General features: G+C 43.8%; 1 protein-coding gene across 1 annotated transcript in view; it reads right to left on the bottom strand.

Annotated features, from left to right (window-relative positions):
* obscna (obscurin, cytoskeletal calmodulin and titin-interacting RhoGEF a) overlaps nucleotides 1-18,162 on the bottom strand; it is an 85,604-nt gene that overhangs the window by 35,225 nt on the left and 32,217 nt on the right. The window contains exons 36-41 of the mRNA XM_036979050.1: nucleotides 17,340-17,603; nucleotides 15,868-16,134; nucleotides 14,257-14,520; nucleotides 3,899-4,165; nucleotides 3,474-3,737; nucleotides 301-3,315 (exon numbers count right to left, since the gene is read on the bottom strand). Of these exons, the coding sequence (XP_036834945.1) occupies nucleotides 301-3,315; nucleotides 3,474-3,737; nucleotides 3,899-4,165; nucleotides 14,257-14,520; nucleotides 15,868-16,134; nucleotides 17,340-17,603 (4,341 nt within the window). The remainder of the gene's footprint in view (nucleotides 1-300; nucleotides 3,316-3,473; nucleotides 3,738-3,898; nucleotides 4,166-14,256; nucleotides 14,521-15,867; nucleotides 16,135-17,339; nucleotides 17,604-18,162) is intronic.

Here is an 18,162-nt window from a genome sequence, read left to right as displayed (position 1 = left end):
TCAATTGCATTGTTTACAAAATGGAGTAAAAAAAGCTTATATTTTGGGATCTGATGGGCTACGACAGTTGAATGAAGCTCGTGAGTCATTTACACATTACATTCTTCAAGAATCAATGGGAATATATAATTAATTTAGTCCAAAAAGGGGATGTACAAATGGCCCCTTTAATAAGACAAACATGAATTTCAGTCTATCAAAAAACAGCTACAACTCACTCCTAGCAAATGCAGACACAATTACTGCATATGACCCAGGTCACGTATTAAGGACATCTATAAGGTTTCTAACTTGACTTACTAGAGCTGGCGGCAATAAGGGAGGCCCTCCTCCTCTCCTGCAAGGTCATGCGGGGATCCTCCTTGGTTAGATTGTAGGTCTGCCACAGGGAGATCCCCTCGCACTCCACAGAATCCACAGTCTCCTTCCCAGGGGTGGAGGTCTGGACTGGCTGGAGAGGGCCAATGGAGGCCAGGACTGGATGCACAGAAGGGGTGGAGGGCTGGGATGGGGCTGCGGGCCTCTGGGTAGAAGATGGAGGCATTTGAGGTTCACCCACAGTAATGTTACCATTGTATGAGGACACACCAAACGTGTTAACCACCTCACAGGTATAGACCCCAGTGTCTATGGCAGACATGTTGATGATCACCAGTGTGCAGACGCCATCCTCTGAGGTGTTCATGCGGTGGCGTTGGTCTCCTATGACCTCCTGGCTGTTCTTCAGCCAGCGTACTGCGTTGAGCTTCCCTTCCACCTTACACTCCAGCTGGATGGTACCATTGGTCTCAGCACTCTGGTTCTTAAACACCTGCTTGAAGATGGGCCGCATGTCTTTGCGGGTCTTGTATCCCTTGAAAGCTGCCTGGATCTTGATGGCAGCTTCCAACATCTCATGTTCATCCTCGACACTGTCAAGTGCAATCTCGTCAACTTGCCGAGTCATCTGTAGCCCCTTGGGAACTCCAGCAACAGCGACTACAGGCTTGCTGGTCTTCTGGTTGACTGTTACCTGGGTGTGGGCCTCTGTGAAGGACTCATCCTCTGAGATATGGAGTTGGTTATCATCCTCCACCATCTTAGGTTTTTCAGTCTCCTGCACTGTAGACCTTACTGGCTGTTGATTCCTCTGTTCTATCTCTGTCTCCTTCACCATAGACTTCACTGGCTGTTTCTCTTGATGGTCTATTTCTATATCCATCTTCTTTTTAGATCTAACTATCTGATCTACCCCAGCATCGGACACTATAGATGATCGTCTCGCTGGTGGCACTGGCTGTTTCACAACTTGGTCTATGCCAGCATCCGAAACTACAGACGCTCGTCTCACTGTTGGAACTGGCTGTTTTCTTACCTCATCTACCCCAGTATCCGAAACTGAAACTACAGACGCTCGTCTGACTGGTGGAACTGGCTGTTTTCTTACCTCGTCTACCCCAGTATCCGAAACTAAAACTACAGACGCTCGTCTCGCTGGTGGAACTGGCTGTTTCCTCACCTCATCTACCCCAGTATCGGAAACTGAAACTACAGACGCTCGTCTCGCTGGTGGAACTGGCTGTTTCTTCACCTTGTCTACCCCAGTATCTGAAACTGAAACTACAGATGCTCGTCTGACTGGTGGAACTGGCTGTTTCCTCACCTCGTCTACCCCAGGATCCGAAACTGAAACTACAGACGCTCGTATCGCTGCTGGAACTGGCTGTTTCATCACCTCTTCTACCCCAACATCTGACACTATAGATGCTCGTCTCACTGGTGGAACTGGTTGTTTCCTCACCACTTGCTCTATCCCAGCATCCGACACTACAGATGCTCGTCTCACTGGTGGAACTGGCTGTTTCCTCACCTCGTCTAACCCAGCATCTGACACTATAGATGCTCGTCTCACTGGTGGAACTGGCTGTTTCCTCACCACTTGTTCTATCCCAGCATCTGACACTACAGATGCTCGTCTCACTGGTGGAACTGGCTGTTTCCTCACCTCGTCTAACCCAGCATCTGACACTACAGATGCTCGTCTCACTGGTGGAACTGGCTGTTTTCTTACCTCATCTACCCCAGTATCTGAAACTGAAACTACAGATGCTCGTCTCGCTGGTGGAACTGGTTGTTTCCTCACCACTTGCTCTATCCCAGCATCTGACACTACAGATGCTCGTCTCACTGGTGGAACTGGCTGTTTTCTTACCTCATCTACCCCAGTATCCGAAACTGAAACTACAGACGCTCGTCTCGCTGGTGGTACTGGTTGTTTCACCACTTGCTCTATCCCAGCATCTGACACTACAGATGCTTGTCTCACTGGTGGAACTGGCTGTTTCCTCACCTCATCTACCCCAACATCCGACACTATAGATGCTCGTCTCACTGGTGGAACTGGTTGTTTCACCACTTGGTCTATCCCAGCATCTGACACTACAGATGCTTGTCTCACTGGTGGAACTGGCTGTTTCCTCACCTCGTCTACCCCAGTATATGACATTATAGATGGTCGTCTCACTGGTGGAACTGGCTGTTTCACCACTTGGTCTATTCCAGTATCTGACATTATAGATGCTTGTCTCACTAGTGGAACTGGTTGTTTCACCACTTGGTCTATTCCAGTATCTGACATTATAGATTCTTGTCTCACTAGTGGAACTGGTTGTTTCACCACTTGGTCTATTCCAGTATCTGACATTATAGATGCTCGTCTCGCTGGGGGCACTGGCTGTTTCACCATGTGGTCTACTTCAATCTCTTTAACCATAGACTTCAATGGCTTTTTTTCCTCTGTGTCCCTCACCATAGCTCTTACTGTCTGTTTGACTTGCTGTTTCTCCTGCTGGTCTACTTTAGTCTCCTTACCTATAGACCTTACTGACTGTTTCTCATGTAGGTCTACCACTGTCCCTGCCTCAGGCTCCAGGTCTTTCTCTGACCCCACAATGGATGCCCAGATCATGCCCTGTTTCTTTGGCCCTGGTGGAGGTGTGGGAGAGGCAGCCTTCGTGGGAGCCTTTGTGGGAGGCATTGTCTTGGGAGGTTCAGTCTTGGCTGGGAGAGGCTTTACTGCCACAGAGGCTGTGGTCTTCACACCACCTGCCTGGCACGTGTAGCTGCCACTGTCCTCTGGCTTCAGCTCCAGGATGTGTAGCTGAAAAACACAGTCGTCCTGCTTCAGCTGGTACTTCCTGTTGGGCCTGAGAGGCAGCCGGCCCTTCTTCCACTGGACTGGGACTCCAGGCTTAGACAGTTCACAGGACAGGCAGGCTGTGCCTCCTTCCTCTACCTCCACAGCCTGCAGCTCTTCTTCAAAGTATGGAGGCAGCTCTGGAGAGACGGAACAATAGGGAATTAAAAATCGATGTTACATTTGACCAATATTAGGGTGAGTAATGCAAAGAGAGAATTCAGAATACTGTAACCCCCTGAGATAAACCTGAGTTCCTGGTTATGTTACTTCTCTCTAGATGATGGGAAATCCTTACCTGTGACAGTCAGATTGACGCTGCTCTGCATGTCTCCAGTGTCACAGGAGTATATCCCAGAGTCATCTGGGTCCACATTGTGGATGAGAAGCAGGTTGAGCTTGCCCTCCTTACGGTTCTCATACTTGTCTCCGTTCAGTAGGGGCATGTTGTTGCGTCTCCATGTGACAGGGGTAGTGAGGTCAGAGGTCGTACAGGATAAGGTGGCCGTCTCGCCTTCCATGATGACGGTGTCCCGAGGCTTCTTCTCAATGAGTACTTTAACTGGACACAGAGGAGAGTCAACTCTCAAAATGTGTACACATATATTAGTATTTATACTTTATACTTCTTGGAGTTTTGTTGCACTGAATATGACTGTAATGAGGTGTGATTCCTCTACATGCAGCAGGTGTGTGCTATTACACAACCAATCACACACATACCTTTCACAGACACAGAGGTGGTGGTCTCCACGCCATCTGCCTGGCAGGAGTAGCTGCCACTGTCCTCGGACTTCAGCTCCAGGATGTGTAGCTGAAACACACAGCCGTCCTGCTTCATCTGGTACTTCCTGTTGGGCCTGAGAGGCAGCCGGCCCTTCCTCCACTGGACTGGGACTCCAGGCTTAGACAGCTCACAGGACAGGAAGGCCGTTTCCCCTTCCTCAGCCTCCACAGCCTGGAGCTCCTCCTCAAAGTATGGAGGCAGCTCTGGAGAGATAATACGGAATTCCCAATCTATGTTCCATTTGACCAATGTCAGGCTGAGTAATACAAAGACATTAATATAATTCCAAATATTTTATTGTAATGTTGTAATTATGTGGATACATTTATCTGTGAATGCTGAAAGCTTTCAAAGTGTTTAATAATTAAAGGTTATTCGAAACACAGCTGATTCAAATAATCTAAGCTTGATGATGAGTTGGTTATTTGAATAGTGCTAAGGCAAACATGTACAAAGGAGGAGCACCAGGACCGAGTTTGGGAAACCCTGTCCTAATGTACGCCTTAAAGGAATCACAAATTATATCAGGGGTCAGCTTTTCCCTGTCCTCTCTGTCTGTATTTGTAATGGTAAAGGTTTTAGTCTTTCGTTTACATATTTAACGCATTTCGGGTCTATAAGATGCGCGCTGTTCATTCTTCAAATTCATTCTCAAAATGTCGCTAAGTGCATTTTCTATTGGTGTAATTAAGCATGATACCGGAGAATGATCCAGTATCACTATATCATGATTTTTCTTTATCCAGTAAATTGCTGTGTGCATTTTTAGAGAAAAAAAAATGTAGTCAATTCTTGAATAGCATTTCTCTTGAGAAAAAAAAGGAATTGTCTTTTGTAGGTGGGAATAGTCATCTGCAGGTGTCGTGTAAAGTATTTGTAGAGATAACATTTTTCAGCCTCTTTGGAGGCTCCCTTTTGTATTACTACATCAGTCAATCTCATCGAATGTATGATTTAGGTCACATGCTAAAATAATAGCTCCTGTCTGGATTTGATCTAATATAGTATGAATTACATCTAAAAGCACCAGATTTGCCACTGGTGGGATATACTATGTAATCAATGTGTATTTTTCACCATGTAAAGTACAGTTAACTCAATTTTAGAAAATGGCCTTTTTGGTCCATGTGCTGGGATATAAGGGGAAATGGTATATTCTCATTTAACAGGATGCCTACACCTCTGCTGTTACTACAGTAGGTGGCAGCATAGGCCTCTCCAACCCAGCTCCTCTTTAGATGTTCAATTTCTCCTTTTAAAAAAAAAACATAACTCTTGCAAGAAAACCATATCTGCATATCTGAAAATCTCTTTAAGTGTTTGCAAACCAGATGCTATTTTTCCCTGTGAATATTCCATGTGATAAATTGGATATGGTTGGTCTTTACTTGTATAGAATATGTCAAAATGACATATGAAGGCAGCGAGCATTCCATAGAAGAGGAGGATCACAGTATAAAACAGTTATTCTATACATTACATACAGTAACAGTCAAAGGTTTGGACACCCCTACTCATTCAAGGGTTTTTCTTCATTTGTACTATTTTCTACTTTGTAGAATAATAGCAAAGACATCAAAACTATGAAATAACACATATGGAATCATGTAGTAAGCAAAAAAGTGTTAAACAAATACAAACACACTACCTTTCAAAAGTTTGGGGTCACTTAGAAGTGTCCTTATTTTGAAAGAAAAGCACATTTTTTCCATTAAAATAACATCTAATTGATTAGAAATACAGTGTAGACATTGTTAATGATGTAAATGACTATAATAGCTGGAAACAGCTGATGTTTTAAATGGAATATCTACATAGGCGTACAGAGGCCCATTATCAGCAACCATCACTCCTGTGTTCCAATGTCACATTCTGTTAGCTAATCCAAGTTTATCATTTTAAAAGGCTAACTGATCATTATAAAACCCTTTTGCAATTAGTGTGTCTAGTTTGAGAAACAGACACCTTACAAGTCCTCAACTGGCAGCTTCATTACTTGCAAAACACCAGTCTCAACGTCAACAGTGAAGAGGTGACTCCGGGATGCTGGCCTTCTAGGCAGAGTTGCAAAGAAAAAGCCATATCTCAGATTGGCCAATAAAAATAAAAGATTAATATGGGCAAAATAACACAGACACTGGATAGGGGAAATCTGCCTAGAAGGCCAGCATCCCAGAGTTGCCTCTTCACTGTTGACATTGAGACTGGTGTTTTGCGGGTACTATGTAATGAAGCTGCCAGTTGAGGACTTGTGAGGCATCTATTTCTCATACTAGACTCTCTAATGTACTTGTCCTCTTGCTCAGTTGTGCACCAGGGCCTCCCACTCCTCTTTCTATTCTGGTAAGAGCCTGTTTGCGCTGTTCTGTGAAGGGAGTAGTGCACAGTGGCAAACAGTTTCTTGGCACTTTCTCGCATCGAATATCCTTCATTTCTCAGAACAATAGACTGATGAGTTTCAGAAGAAAGTTCTTTGTTTCTGGCCATTTTGAGCCAGTAATGGAACCCACAAATGCTGATGCTCCAGATACTCAACTAGTCTAAAGAAGGCCAGTTTTATTACTTCTTTAATCAGAACAACCGTTTTCAGCTATGCTAACATAATTGCAAAAGGGTTTTCTAATGATCAATTAGCCTTTTAAAACAATAAACTTGGATTAGCTAACACTACGTGACATTGGAACACAGGAGTGATGGTTGCTGATAATGGGCCTCTCTACACCTATGTAGATGTTCCATAAAAAATCTGCCGTTTCCAGCTACAATAGTAATTTACAACATTACCAATGTCTAGACTGTATTTCTGTGTCACGCCCTGGCCATAGAGAGGCTTTTATTCTCTATTTTGGTTAGGCCAGGGTGTGACTAGGGTGGGCATTCTAGTTTCTTTATTTCTATGTTTTCTATTTCTTTGTGTTTGGCCATGTGTGGTCCTCAATCAGAGGCAGCTGTCTATCGTTGTCTCTGATTGAGAATCATACTTAGGTAGCCTTTTTCCCACCTGGGTTTGTGGGTAGTTGTTTTCTGTATAGTTTTAGTTACCTTACAGAACTGTTCGTTTCTCGCTTAGATTTTTTTGTTCTAGCGTTCAGATCTTAATACATATCATGAACACGTACCACGCTGCGCTTTGGTCCACTCCTTCTTCATCAGACGAGCGTTACATTCTGATCAATTTGAAGTTATTTTAATGGACAATTTCTTTTTGCTTTTCTTTAAAAAACAAGGACATTTCTAAGTGACCCAAACTTTTGAACGATAGTGTATATTTTAGATTCTTCAAAGTAGCCACCCTTTGACATGATGAATGCTTTGCACACTCTTGGCATTCTCTCAACCAGCTTCATGAGGTAGTCACCTGGAATGCTTTTCAATTAATAGGTGTGCCTTGTTAAAAGTTACTTTGTGGAATTTCATTCCATCTAAATGCGTTTGAGCCAATCAGTTGTGCCAATCAGTTGAGCCAATCAGTAGGGGTGATATACAGAATACAGCCCTATTTGATAAAAGACCAAGTCTATATTATGACAATAACAGCTCAAATAATCAAATAGAAATGACAATCCATCATTACTTTAAGACATGAAGGTCAGTCAATCCGGAAAATGTAAATTACGTTGTTAGTTACTTCAAGTGCAGTCGCAAAAACCATCAAGTGCTATGATGAAACTGGCTCTCATGAGGACTGCCACAGGAAATGGAAGACCCAGTATAACTCTGACTTGTGTGATTTGTTTGTCTCTCCTCGCTTGATAATAAAGGAATTAACCACGACATTTGGAGACGGGGATGTGAATCTTCACTTGTTGATCGCTCCTGACGACCTGGGTAAATCGTGCACAAGGGATCCCTCAAACTTGCAATCTCAGGGAGACCACACTTCGGGAACGGAGCAAATGGACCCGCCTAAGATCTGAGAGGAAGCGAGCCGAGTGGATACCACATCCCGCAAATAGTTTTTTTTGTTTAAATAGGTGAGCGAACCACACAAAGTCAAGTTTTTAAGAAAAGCCTCTGTTACGTAGGCTCTAAGTGTGGTCCTGTGTGAGGGGACACCGTAGAGACGTAAACATCGCCGAGTCAGTGGAGGATGATCGCAGCATTAGTAGACTCAAAGACACATATCATTGGTCATTTGCTGGGCTACAATATCCGGACCCCTTCTACTGCCGGTACGGGGCACGGAACCCCACCGATCCTCTACGACTCGAATACCGACATAACCTGGCCAAGGATTCCAACAGGCCCCTCAGGCGCGACGCCCGCTGAAGGCCCATTCTGCTAACCTGCTAGCTACTTAGAGCTACTTGGAACCCTACTAACTCCACGACTGGCCTGTCGATGTCACCGCATGACGAGGCAAAAACAGACTTACCCCATTGCGACGTCCCCCAAAGGCTAACTTGCTAGCCCCGGTCTACTAACTGCAAGCTTGCCTGCACCGGTCTGCTAACTGCTAGCCCCTGGTAACTGCTTGCTTGCTAACCCGGTCTGCTAACTGCTAGCTTGTTTAGCCCCGGCCTATTAACTGTTGGCGTGTTAGCATCGGCCTGCTAACTGTCCGAATCGCCGTGGACCCATATGTTCACTTGGCTACACATGCCTCTCTCTAATATCAATATGCCTCGTCCATTACTGTCCTGGTTAGTGATTACTGTCTTATTTCACTGTAGAGCCTCTAGCCCTGCTCAACATGCCTTAACCAACCATGTTATCCCACCTCCTACATATGCGATGACATCACCTAGTTTAAACATCTCTAGAGACTAAATCTCTTTTACTCAATGCCTGGGTTTACCTCCAATGTACTCACATCCTACCTTACCTTTGTCTGTACACTATGCCTTGAATCTATGCTATCATGCCCAGAAATCTGCTCCTTTTACTCTCTGTTCTGAATGTGCTAGAGGGCCAGTTTGAATAGCTTTTAGCTGTACCCTTATCCTACTTCTCCTTGGTTCCTCTGGTGATGTAGAGGTTACTTCAGGCCCTGCAGAGCCTAGCTCCACTCCCACTCCCCAGGTGCTCTCATTTGTTGACTTCTGTAACCGTAAAAGCCTTGGTTACATGCATGTTTAACATTAGAAGCCTACTCCTTAAGTTTGTTTTACTCACTGCTTTTGCACACTCTGATAACCCTGATCTCTTAGCCGTGTCTGAATCCTGGTTTAGGAAAACCACCAAAACCTTAATCTCCATTGCTAACTATAACATTTTCCGCCAAGATAGAACTGCCAAAGGGGGCGGTGTTGCAATCTACTGCAAAGATAGCCTGCAGACTTCTGTATTACAATCCAAGTCTGTACCCAAACAATTCGAGCTTCTACTTCAAAAAATTCACCTTTCCAGAAACAAGTCTCTCACTGTTGCTGCTTGCTATAGACCTCCCTCTGCCCCCAGCTGTGCCCTCGATACCATATGTGAATTGATTGCTCCCCATCTATCTTCTGAGCTCATGCTACTTGGTTACCTAAACTGGGACATGCTTAACACCCATCCTACAATCCAAGCTTGATGCCCTCAATCTCACACAAATTATCAATGAACCTACCAGGTACAACTCAAAATCCGTAAACACGGGCACCCTCATAGATGTCATCCTAACTAACTCGCCCTCCAAATACACCTCTGCTGTTTTCAATCAAGATCTCAGCGATCACTGCCTCATTGCCTGCATCCGTAATGGGTCTGCGACCTAACGATCACCCCTCATCACTGTCAAACGCTCCCTAAAACACTTCTGCGAGGAGGCCATTCTAATTGACCTGGCCGGGGTATCCTGGAATGACATTGACCTCATCCCGTCAGTAGATGATCCCTGGCTATTCTTTAAAAGTGCCTTCCTCACCATCTTAAATAAGCATGCCCCATTCAAAAAAATTAGAACTAGGAATAGAAATAGTCCTTGGTTCACTCCAGACCTGTCTGCCCTTGACCAGCACAAAATCATCCTGTGGCGTTCTGCATTAGAATCGAATAGCCCCTGTGATATGCAACTTCTCAGGGAAGTTAGAAACAAATATACACAGGCAGTTAGGAAAGCTAAGGCTAGCTTTTTCAAACAGAAATGTGCATCCTGTAGTACTAACTCAAAGTTCTGGGACACTGTAAAGTCCATGGAGAATAAGGGCTCCTCCTCCCAGCTGCCCACTGCTCTGAGGCTAGGAAACACTGTCACCATCAATAAATCCACTATAATTGAGAATTTCAATAAGCATTTCTCTTTGACTGGACATGCTTTCCACCTGGCTACCCCTAACCCGGTCAACTGCCCGGCAACCTCCACAGCAACCCGCCAAAGCCCCCACCATTTCTCCTTTACTCAAATCCACATAGCTGATGTTCTGAAAGAGCTGCAAAATCTGGACCCCTACAAATCAGCCGGGCTAGACAATCTGGACCCCCTCTTTCTATAACGACCTGCCGAAATTGTTGCAACCCCTAGCCTGTTCAACGTCTCTTTCGTATCGTCTGAGATTCCCAAAGATTGGAAAGCTGCCGCGGTCATCCCCCACTTCAAAGGGGATGACACTCTAGACTCAAACTGCTACAGACCTATATCTTTCCTACCCTGTCTTTCTAAGGTCTTCGAAAGCCAAGTTAACAAACAGATTACCGACCATTTCGAATCCCACGGTACCTTCTCCACTATGCAATCTGGTTTCAGAGCTGGTCATGGGTGCACCTCAGCCACGCTGAAGGTCCTACATGACATCATAACCGCCATCGATAAGAGACATTACTGTGCAACCATATTCACCGACCTGGCCAAGGCTTTCGACTCTGTCAATCACCACATTCTTACTGGCAGACTCGACAGCCTTGGTTTCTCAAATGATTGCCTCGCCTGGTTTACCAACTACTTCTCTGATAGAGTTCAGTGTGTCAAATCATAGTCAAAAATAATGCATGCTATTCAACAGATCCCTGCCCGCACCTGCTAACCCATCCAGCATCACTACTCTGGATCGCTCTGACTTAGAATACGTGGACAACTACAAACTGGATGCAGTCTATCACAGTGCCATCCGTTTTGTCACCAAAGCCCCATACACTACCCACCATTGCGACCTGTACGCTCTCGTTGGTTGGCCCTCGCTTCATACTCGTCGCCAAACCCACTGGCTACAGGTTATCTACAAGTCTCTGCTAGGTAAAGCCCCGCCTTATCTCAGCTCACTGGTCACCATAGCAGCACCCACTCGTAGCACGCGCTCCAGCAGGTATATCTCACTGGTCACCCCCAAAGCCAATTCCTCCTTTGGTCGTCTTTCCTTCCAGTTCTCTGCTGACAATGACTGGAACGAACTGCAAAAATCTCTGAAGCTGGAGACTCATATCTCCCTCACTAGCTTTAAGCACCAGCTGTCAGAGCAGCTCACAGATCCCTGCACCTGTACATAGCCCATCTGTAAACAGCCCATCTATATACCTACCTCATCCCCATACAGTATTTATTTATTTATCTTGCTCCTTTGCACCCCAGTATCTCTACTTGCACATCCATCTTCTGCACATCTGCCATTCCAGTGTTTAAATTGCTATATTGTAATTACTTCGCCACCATGGCCTATTTATTGCCTTAACTCCCTTACCTTACCTCATTTACACTCAATGTACATATACTTTTTGTTTTCTTTTGTTCTGCTGTATTATTGACTGTTTTGTTTATTCCATGTGTAACTCTGTGTTCTTGTATGTGTCGAATTGCAATGCTTTATCTTGGCTAGGTCGCAGTTGAAAAAAAGAACTTGTTCTCAACTAAAGAAAGGTGAAATAAATCAAAAATCCTGTGACTCTGCGATGAAGTTGACAATGTGATGGGGAGTGTCAGCCAATTTGAAAAAAATAGTTCAACAGAATGTGTTCTTATTCTCTTTGACATGTGTTTAGAGATTTGTATTAAGAATAATTGGGAAAAGTCATAATTTGTCATGATTTCCTGAATCAGAAATTAACTGAACTAAGCTGTTGTTCTGATCTGTCCTCTCTCTCTCGGTTATCATGAAAGGTGCCGTCAGATGGTGTCTTGATGCATGGCAGCGATAATTCGGCCGAGAACAGTGTGAACCTCAAAACTCCCTCTAACCGGCTGAAGAAGAGCGACAAAGGCGTTCAATACGGCCCTGTCCTCACCATTTCTACCGAGAGACTGCAACTGGTGTACAGCATCCAATCGGCGCTATCAACTGTTTTTTCTCTCATGCCTTTCCCTTAGTAGTGTGATAGGAGTCCGCATGGAGAGAGATCTGTTCCAAACGTCTCTCATGTCGCTGGTACGCTGGTTGGCAAGTGGTCGAGATATAATGAATGGGTGGTAAAGGTGATGGCAGCTCAGGTGAGACATTGAAATTGGGACATTATCATGGGCCTTCAACTTTGAACTATGAAGCTATCTGAAGAACCCTTGAAAAAACGGCAGAAGAAACCGTGCCTGAAGTCACCTGTGCCCATAATTGATTTAGGCTTGTCTAAAAAATATATACATATTTTGGGTCTGCACACTGCAAAGTGTACAGTAATTTAGATTAAGAATGCATTAAGATAATGATCTGTAATTATAATTGCGATAATAAACGTAACACTAGAATTGTAGGATAATTATACTGTACGTTAATATACATGTACACTTTGCCAATGTTGATGTGTGTTATATTGAGGGTTTTAACTGAGTGTTAGGACCAATGTGAATCCCTAAACATTTTTATTTTTTATTTTACCTTTATTTAACTAGGCAAGTCAGTTAAGAACAAATTCTTATTTTCAATGACGGCCTAGGAACGGGGGTTGTGGGTTAACTGCCTGTTCAGGGGCAGAACGACAGATTTGTACCTTGTCAGCTCGGGGGTTTGAACTTGCAACCTTCTGGTTCCTAGTCCAACGCTCTAATCACTAGGCTACCCTGCCGCCCCAACCCAAACATTGTCATTCTAAATTTGGGTTGGATAATTAGTTGGGTTTTGATTACGATTTGGAAACGGAATGATTTTTAAAACTGACTGATTGATTTGAGTTTAGTACGTTAATAACCATATGAGTGAAGCAATTCATGTATTACAGATTGATTGATTGTTTTGATTGTTGTTGTGTATTAAAGATGTTGCCACTATTCTCAGCATGTCCTGGTGAATGGAGAGGGTGAACTCTGATCCTGAGAATGAAAATTATCCTAATCTATGTGATCTATAGGAGTAGCCTTATAAATAGTGGAATCATGATGCTTGTCCTGGGTTATGTTCATTACGCACCAGCACAATAAACCGGGATTCAATTCTTTGATTTGTCCAATAAGATATGCTCATTTTAGTTTATGGGATGGAAATAGTTATTTCCACCATGCTGACCTAGGGAGTATGCTTAGCATCAACATGATGATTTGTTTCGTACTGATGAAAAATGTACTTCGATTTAAACTGCAGATAATTTGTTAACGATGTTTCAATGTTTACATCATTCCCAATGAAGGATCATTTTATGTTAAGGTTAAAGGCTCAATGAACCAACGTATGGTCATTTACAATGGTTGTATACAAGTGCAAGGAAGTTTTTTTCCTGTATGTTTGAGTCAAAAGTTGTTTGATGCCTTATTTGTTTTCTACATGTGAACTAATGTTTCTAAATCGTGTCATTTTCTTTAAAGTTGAGAGAATTCTCAAAATGGGGGAGCGAAATTACAATATTATGTTATAATACTGTTATTGCATCAAATGGTTGCAACAGAATAGTGGGTTCTTAGAAGTATATTGTGTCTGTGTGAACTGAGCGGTCCTGAGCGGTACCATGCGTTTGGTGATAAAGCATGAGTTGATGTTTGTGTGCCGGGAGGTACCAGGGTGGAGATCGCTCGGTTATGGATAATTATGAGGGGAAGCTTGTTTTGGGGGCCAGACCCTGATTTCCACACAATGAGAACAGTCTTTACAGCAGATACCTTCTGCTGTGAATGATTAATTTCTTTCATACAAATCCTAACCTTGTGACCCATTCCACACATCTGTTGTTTGTCATGTAGACTAAGGGGGTGTATCTTTGCTATAAAAGATCTTTGTATGCTTTGTCTCGGGGCTCTCGATGACTCATCTAAGGGTGGTTCGTCGACCAGCCATCGTTATTGTAGAGCACTCACATCATTCACTTGTGAGTGAATGCGTTCCTTATTAATAAGTGAATAAAGATTTAGTTTAAGTATAACTCTGACTTGTGTGATAAGTTTGTATCTCCTCATTTGATAATAAAGGAAATAACCACAAGATAAGTCCCTGGATATGTTAGTTCTCTGATAGGAAATCCTTACCTGTGACAGTCAGATTGGCGCTGCTCTGCATGTCTCCAGTATCACAGGAGTATAGCCCAGAGTCATCTGGGTCCACATTGTGGATGAGAAGCAGGTTGAGCTTGCCCTCCTTACGGTTCTCATACTTGTCTCCGTTCAGTATGGTGATGTTGTTGCGTCTCCATGTGACAGGGGTAGTGAGGTCAGAGGTCGTACAGGATAAGGTGGCCGTCTCTCCTTCCATGATGACGGTGTCCTGGGGCTTCTTCTCAATGAGTACTTTAACTGGACACAGAGGAAAGTCAACTCTCAAAATGTGTACAGTGCATATATATTTGTGTTTATAGTTTATACTTCTTGGAGTTTTGTTGCACTGAATATGACCTGATGAGCTGTTGTACAGCTGCACCATCGAGAGCACTGGTTGCATCACTGCCTGTTACAGCAACTGCTCGGCCTCCGACCGCAATGCACTGCAGAGGGTGGTGCGAACGGCCCAGTACGTCACTGGGGCCAAGCTTCCTGCCATCCATACCAGGCAGTGTCAGAAGACGGCCCTAAAAATTGTCAAAGACTCCAGCCACCCTAGTCATAAACTGTTCCCTCTGCTAACGCACGGCAAGTGGTACCGGAGCGCCAAGTCTAGGTCCAAGAGGCTTTTAAACAGCTTCTACCCCCAAGCCATAAGACTCCTGAACATCTAGTCAAATGGCTACCCAGACTATTTGCAGTGCCCCCCCAACCCTTCTCACTCCATCTTTACACCACTGCTACTCTGTTGTCATCTATGCATAGTCACTTTAATAACTCTACCTACATGTACATACTACCTCAAATATCCAGTGCCCCCCGCACATTGACTCTGTATTGGTACCCCCCTCTATATAGTCTCGCTATTGTTATTTCACTGCTGCTATTCAATTACTTGTCATATCCTGAGATTTTAGTGTATTCTGACCATCTGAATCATCATCTGGATCATTCAGATGGTCATTGGCAAACTTTAGACGGGCCTGGACATGTGCTGGCTTGAGCAGAGCGACCTTGCGTGCGCTGCAGGATTTTAATCCATGACGGCGTAGTGTGTTACTAATGGTTTTCTTTGAGACTGTGGTCCCAGCTCTCTTCAGGTGATTGACCAGGTCCTGCCGTGTAGTGCTGGGCTGATCCCTCACCTTCCTCATGATCATTGATGCCCCCTGAGTTGAGATCTTGCATGGAGCCCCAGACCGAGGGTGATTGACCGTCATCTTTTACTTCTTCCATTTTCTGTTGTCATCTATGCATAGTCACTTTAATAACTCTACCTACATGTACATACTACCTCAAATAACCAGTGCCCCCGCAGATTGACTCTGTATCTGTACCACCCTGTATATAGTCTCGCTATTGTTATTTCACTGCTGCTATTCAATCTACCTGTAAATCTACCTGTAATTCTACTTGTTACTTTTATCTCTTGTTCTTAACTGTATTTTTTTTAACTGCATTGTTGGTTAGGGCCTCGTAATAAAGCATTTCACTGTTGTATTCGGCGCATGAGACCAAGACAAGTTGATTTGATTTGATGAGGTATGAGTCCTCTACATGCTGCAGGTGTGTGCTATTACACAACCAATCACACACACATACCTTTCACAGACACAGAGGCGGTGGTCTCCACACAGCCTGCCTGGCACGAGTAGCTGCCACTGTCCTCGGACTTCAGCTCCAGGATGTGTAGCTGAAACACGCAGCCGTCCTGTTTCATCTGGTACTTCCTGTTGGGCCTGAGAGGCAGCCGGCCCTTACTCCACTGGACTGGGACTCCGGGCTTAGACAGCTCACAGGAAAGGAAGGCCGTGCCTCCTTCCTCAGCCTCCACAGCCTGCAGCTCTTCTTCAAAGCATGGTGCCAGCTCTAGGTAGTTGGAAGACAATAAGGGAATTCCAAATCTATGTTCCATTTGACCAATGTTAGGGTGTGTAATAGAAAGAGATTATTCAAAATATTGTACTGTAATATTGTAAGATGTGGATCAATTTATCAGTGAATTCTGAAAAGCTATCCAAAGGATTGTTCAATAAGGTTGTGTTTTTAGGGAGAGATATTGGTTCTTGCAGAGTACGTACATTTTTCCACCATATTGTTATAGTGTTCTTAAAATATAAAGTTATTTATGTTCTTAGCTTTATCCTTTGAAAATAGACATGCGAAAAGATTCTGGGGATGAGCATGCACATCTTCAATATGTACCCATTGTTCCTCTTTAGAGCATTTAACTATATGTAGCAAGTAAAAGCCTTGGGTGGTGAGATGATACAATTCCAAGTCTGGAAGGTTAAAACCAGCCTCAGACTTAGGAAGATGTAAAACTTTCCTTTTTATTCTATGGATTTTATGACGAGTATACTTTTTTAAAGAATGTCTTCGGTGGGGTAATTGTTATTACCGAAAATAAATAGAAAAACTTTGGGAGTCATGCCAGTCTAAAGAAATGTAATCTACCTGTAAGGTTTATGGGAAGATTATTCCATTTTATTAGATCATATTTCATACTGTTGAGTAATGGAATAAAGTTATCTTTATATATTTGTTGTTTGTTGTCACTTATTAAGCATCCTAAGTATTTCATATGTTTTGTTATCCACTTAAAGGAGTGCTGTATGTCATGAGGTATTATTTTTTTCCCCAGTATTTAGTTTTTTCCACAATTATTTTATATCCTGAGATTTTAGTATATTCTGAAAATATTTTTAGCAAAGAGGGCATTGAGTTTTCAATATTGGTCGGGTATATCAGGAGATCATCTGCAAATAAGTTTAGTTCATATTAACGTTTCTCAATGTCTTGTCTAATTCTTAGTATTATTATGTTCTTCCTTCTCTGTCTCCCAAACAAAATACATCCCTCTCCACAACCCCGTCCCAGTTCTCCGCTATTTACTCCACCCAATTCAAGCTTGTCCCACCCTCCCATTGTTGCCCCCTCTTACACATCTATGTTCCATTTGACCAATGTTAGGGTGAGTAATACACAGAAAGAATTCTGAATATTGTGACCCCTTGAGATAAACCTGAGTTCCTGGTTATGTTGCTTCTCTGTAGATGATGAGAAATCCTTACCTGTGACAGTCAGTTTGGCGCTGCTCTGCATGTCTCCAGTATCACAGGAGTATAGCCCAGAGTCATCTGGGTCCACATTGTGGATGAGAAGCAGGTTGAGCTTGCCCTCCTTACGGTTCTCATACTTGTCTCCGTTCAGTATGGTGATGTTGTTGCGTCTCCATGTGACAGGGGTAGTGAGGTCAGAGGTCGTACAGGATAAGGTGGCAGTCTCTCCTTCCATGATGACGGTGTCCTGGGGCTTCTTCTCAATGAGTACTTTAACTGGACACAGAGGAGAGTCAACTCTCAAAATGTGTACAGTGCATATATATTTGTGTTTATAGTTTATACTTCTTGGAGTTTTGTTGCACTGAATATGACCTGATGAGCTGTTGTACAGCTGCACCATCGAGAGCACTGGTTGCATCACTGCCTGTTACAGCAACTGCTCGGCCTCCGACCGCAATGCACTGCAGAGGGTGGTGCGAACGGCCCAGTACGTCACTGGGGCCAAGCTTCCTGCCATCCATACCAGGCAGTGTCAGAAGAAGGCCCTAAAAATTGTCAAAGACTCCAGCCACCCTAGTCATAAACTGTTCCCTCTGCTAACGCACGGCAAGTGGTACCGGAGCGCCAAGTCTAGGTCCAAGAGGCTTTTAAACAGCTTCTACCCCCAAGCCATAAGACTCCTGAACATCTAGTCAAATGGCTACCCAGACTATTTGCAGTGCCCCCCCAACCCTTCTCACTCCATCTTTACACCACTGCTACTCTGTTGTCATCTATGCATAGTCACTTTAATAACTCTACCTACATGTACATACTACCTCAAATATCCAGT

This window comes from Oncorhynchus mykiss, chromosome 5 (genome assembly GCF_013265735.2).
Source record: "Oncorhynchus mykiss isolate Arlee chromosome 5, USDA_OmykA_1.1, whole genome shotgun sequence".
NCBI classification, from domain to species: domain Eukaryota; kingdom Metazoa; phylum Chordata; class Actinopteri; order Salmoniformes; family Salmonidae; genus Oncorhynchus; species Oncorhynchus mykiss.
The sequence above is the reverse complement of the archived record's forward strand: the minus strand, read 5'-3'. Positions and strand labels throughout refer to the sequence as shown.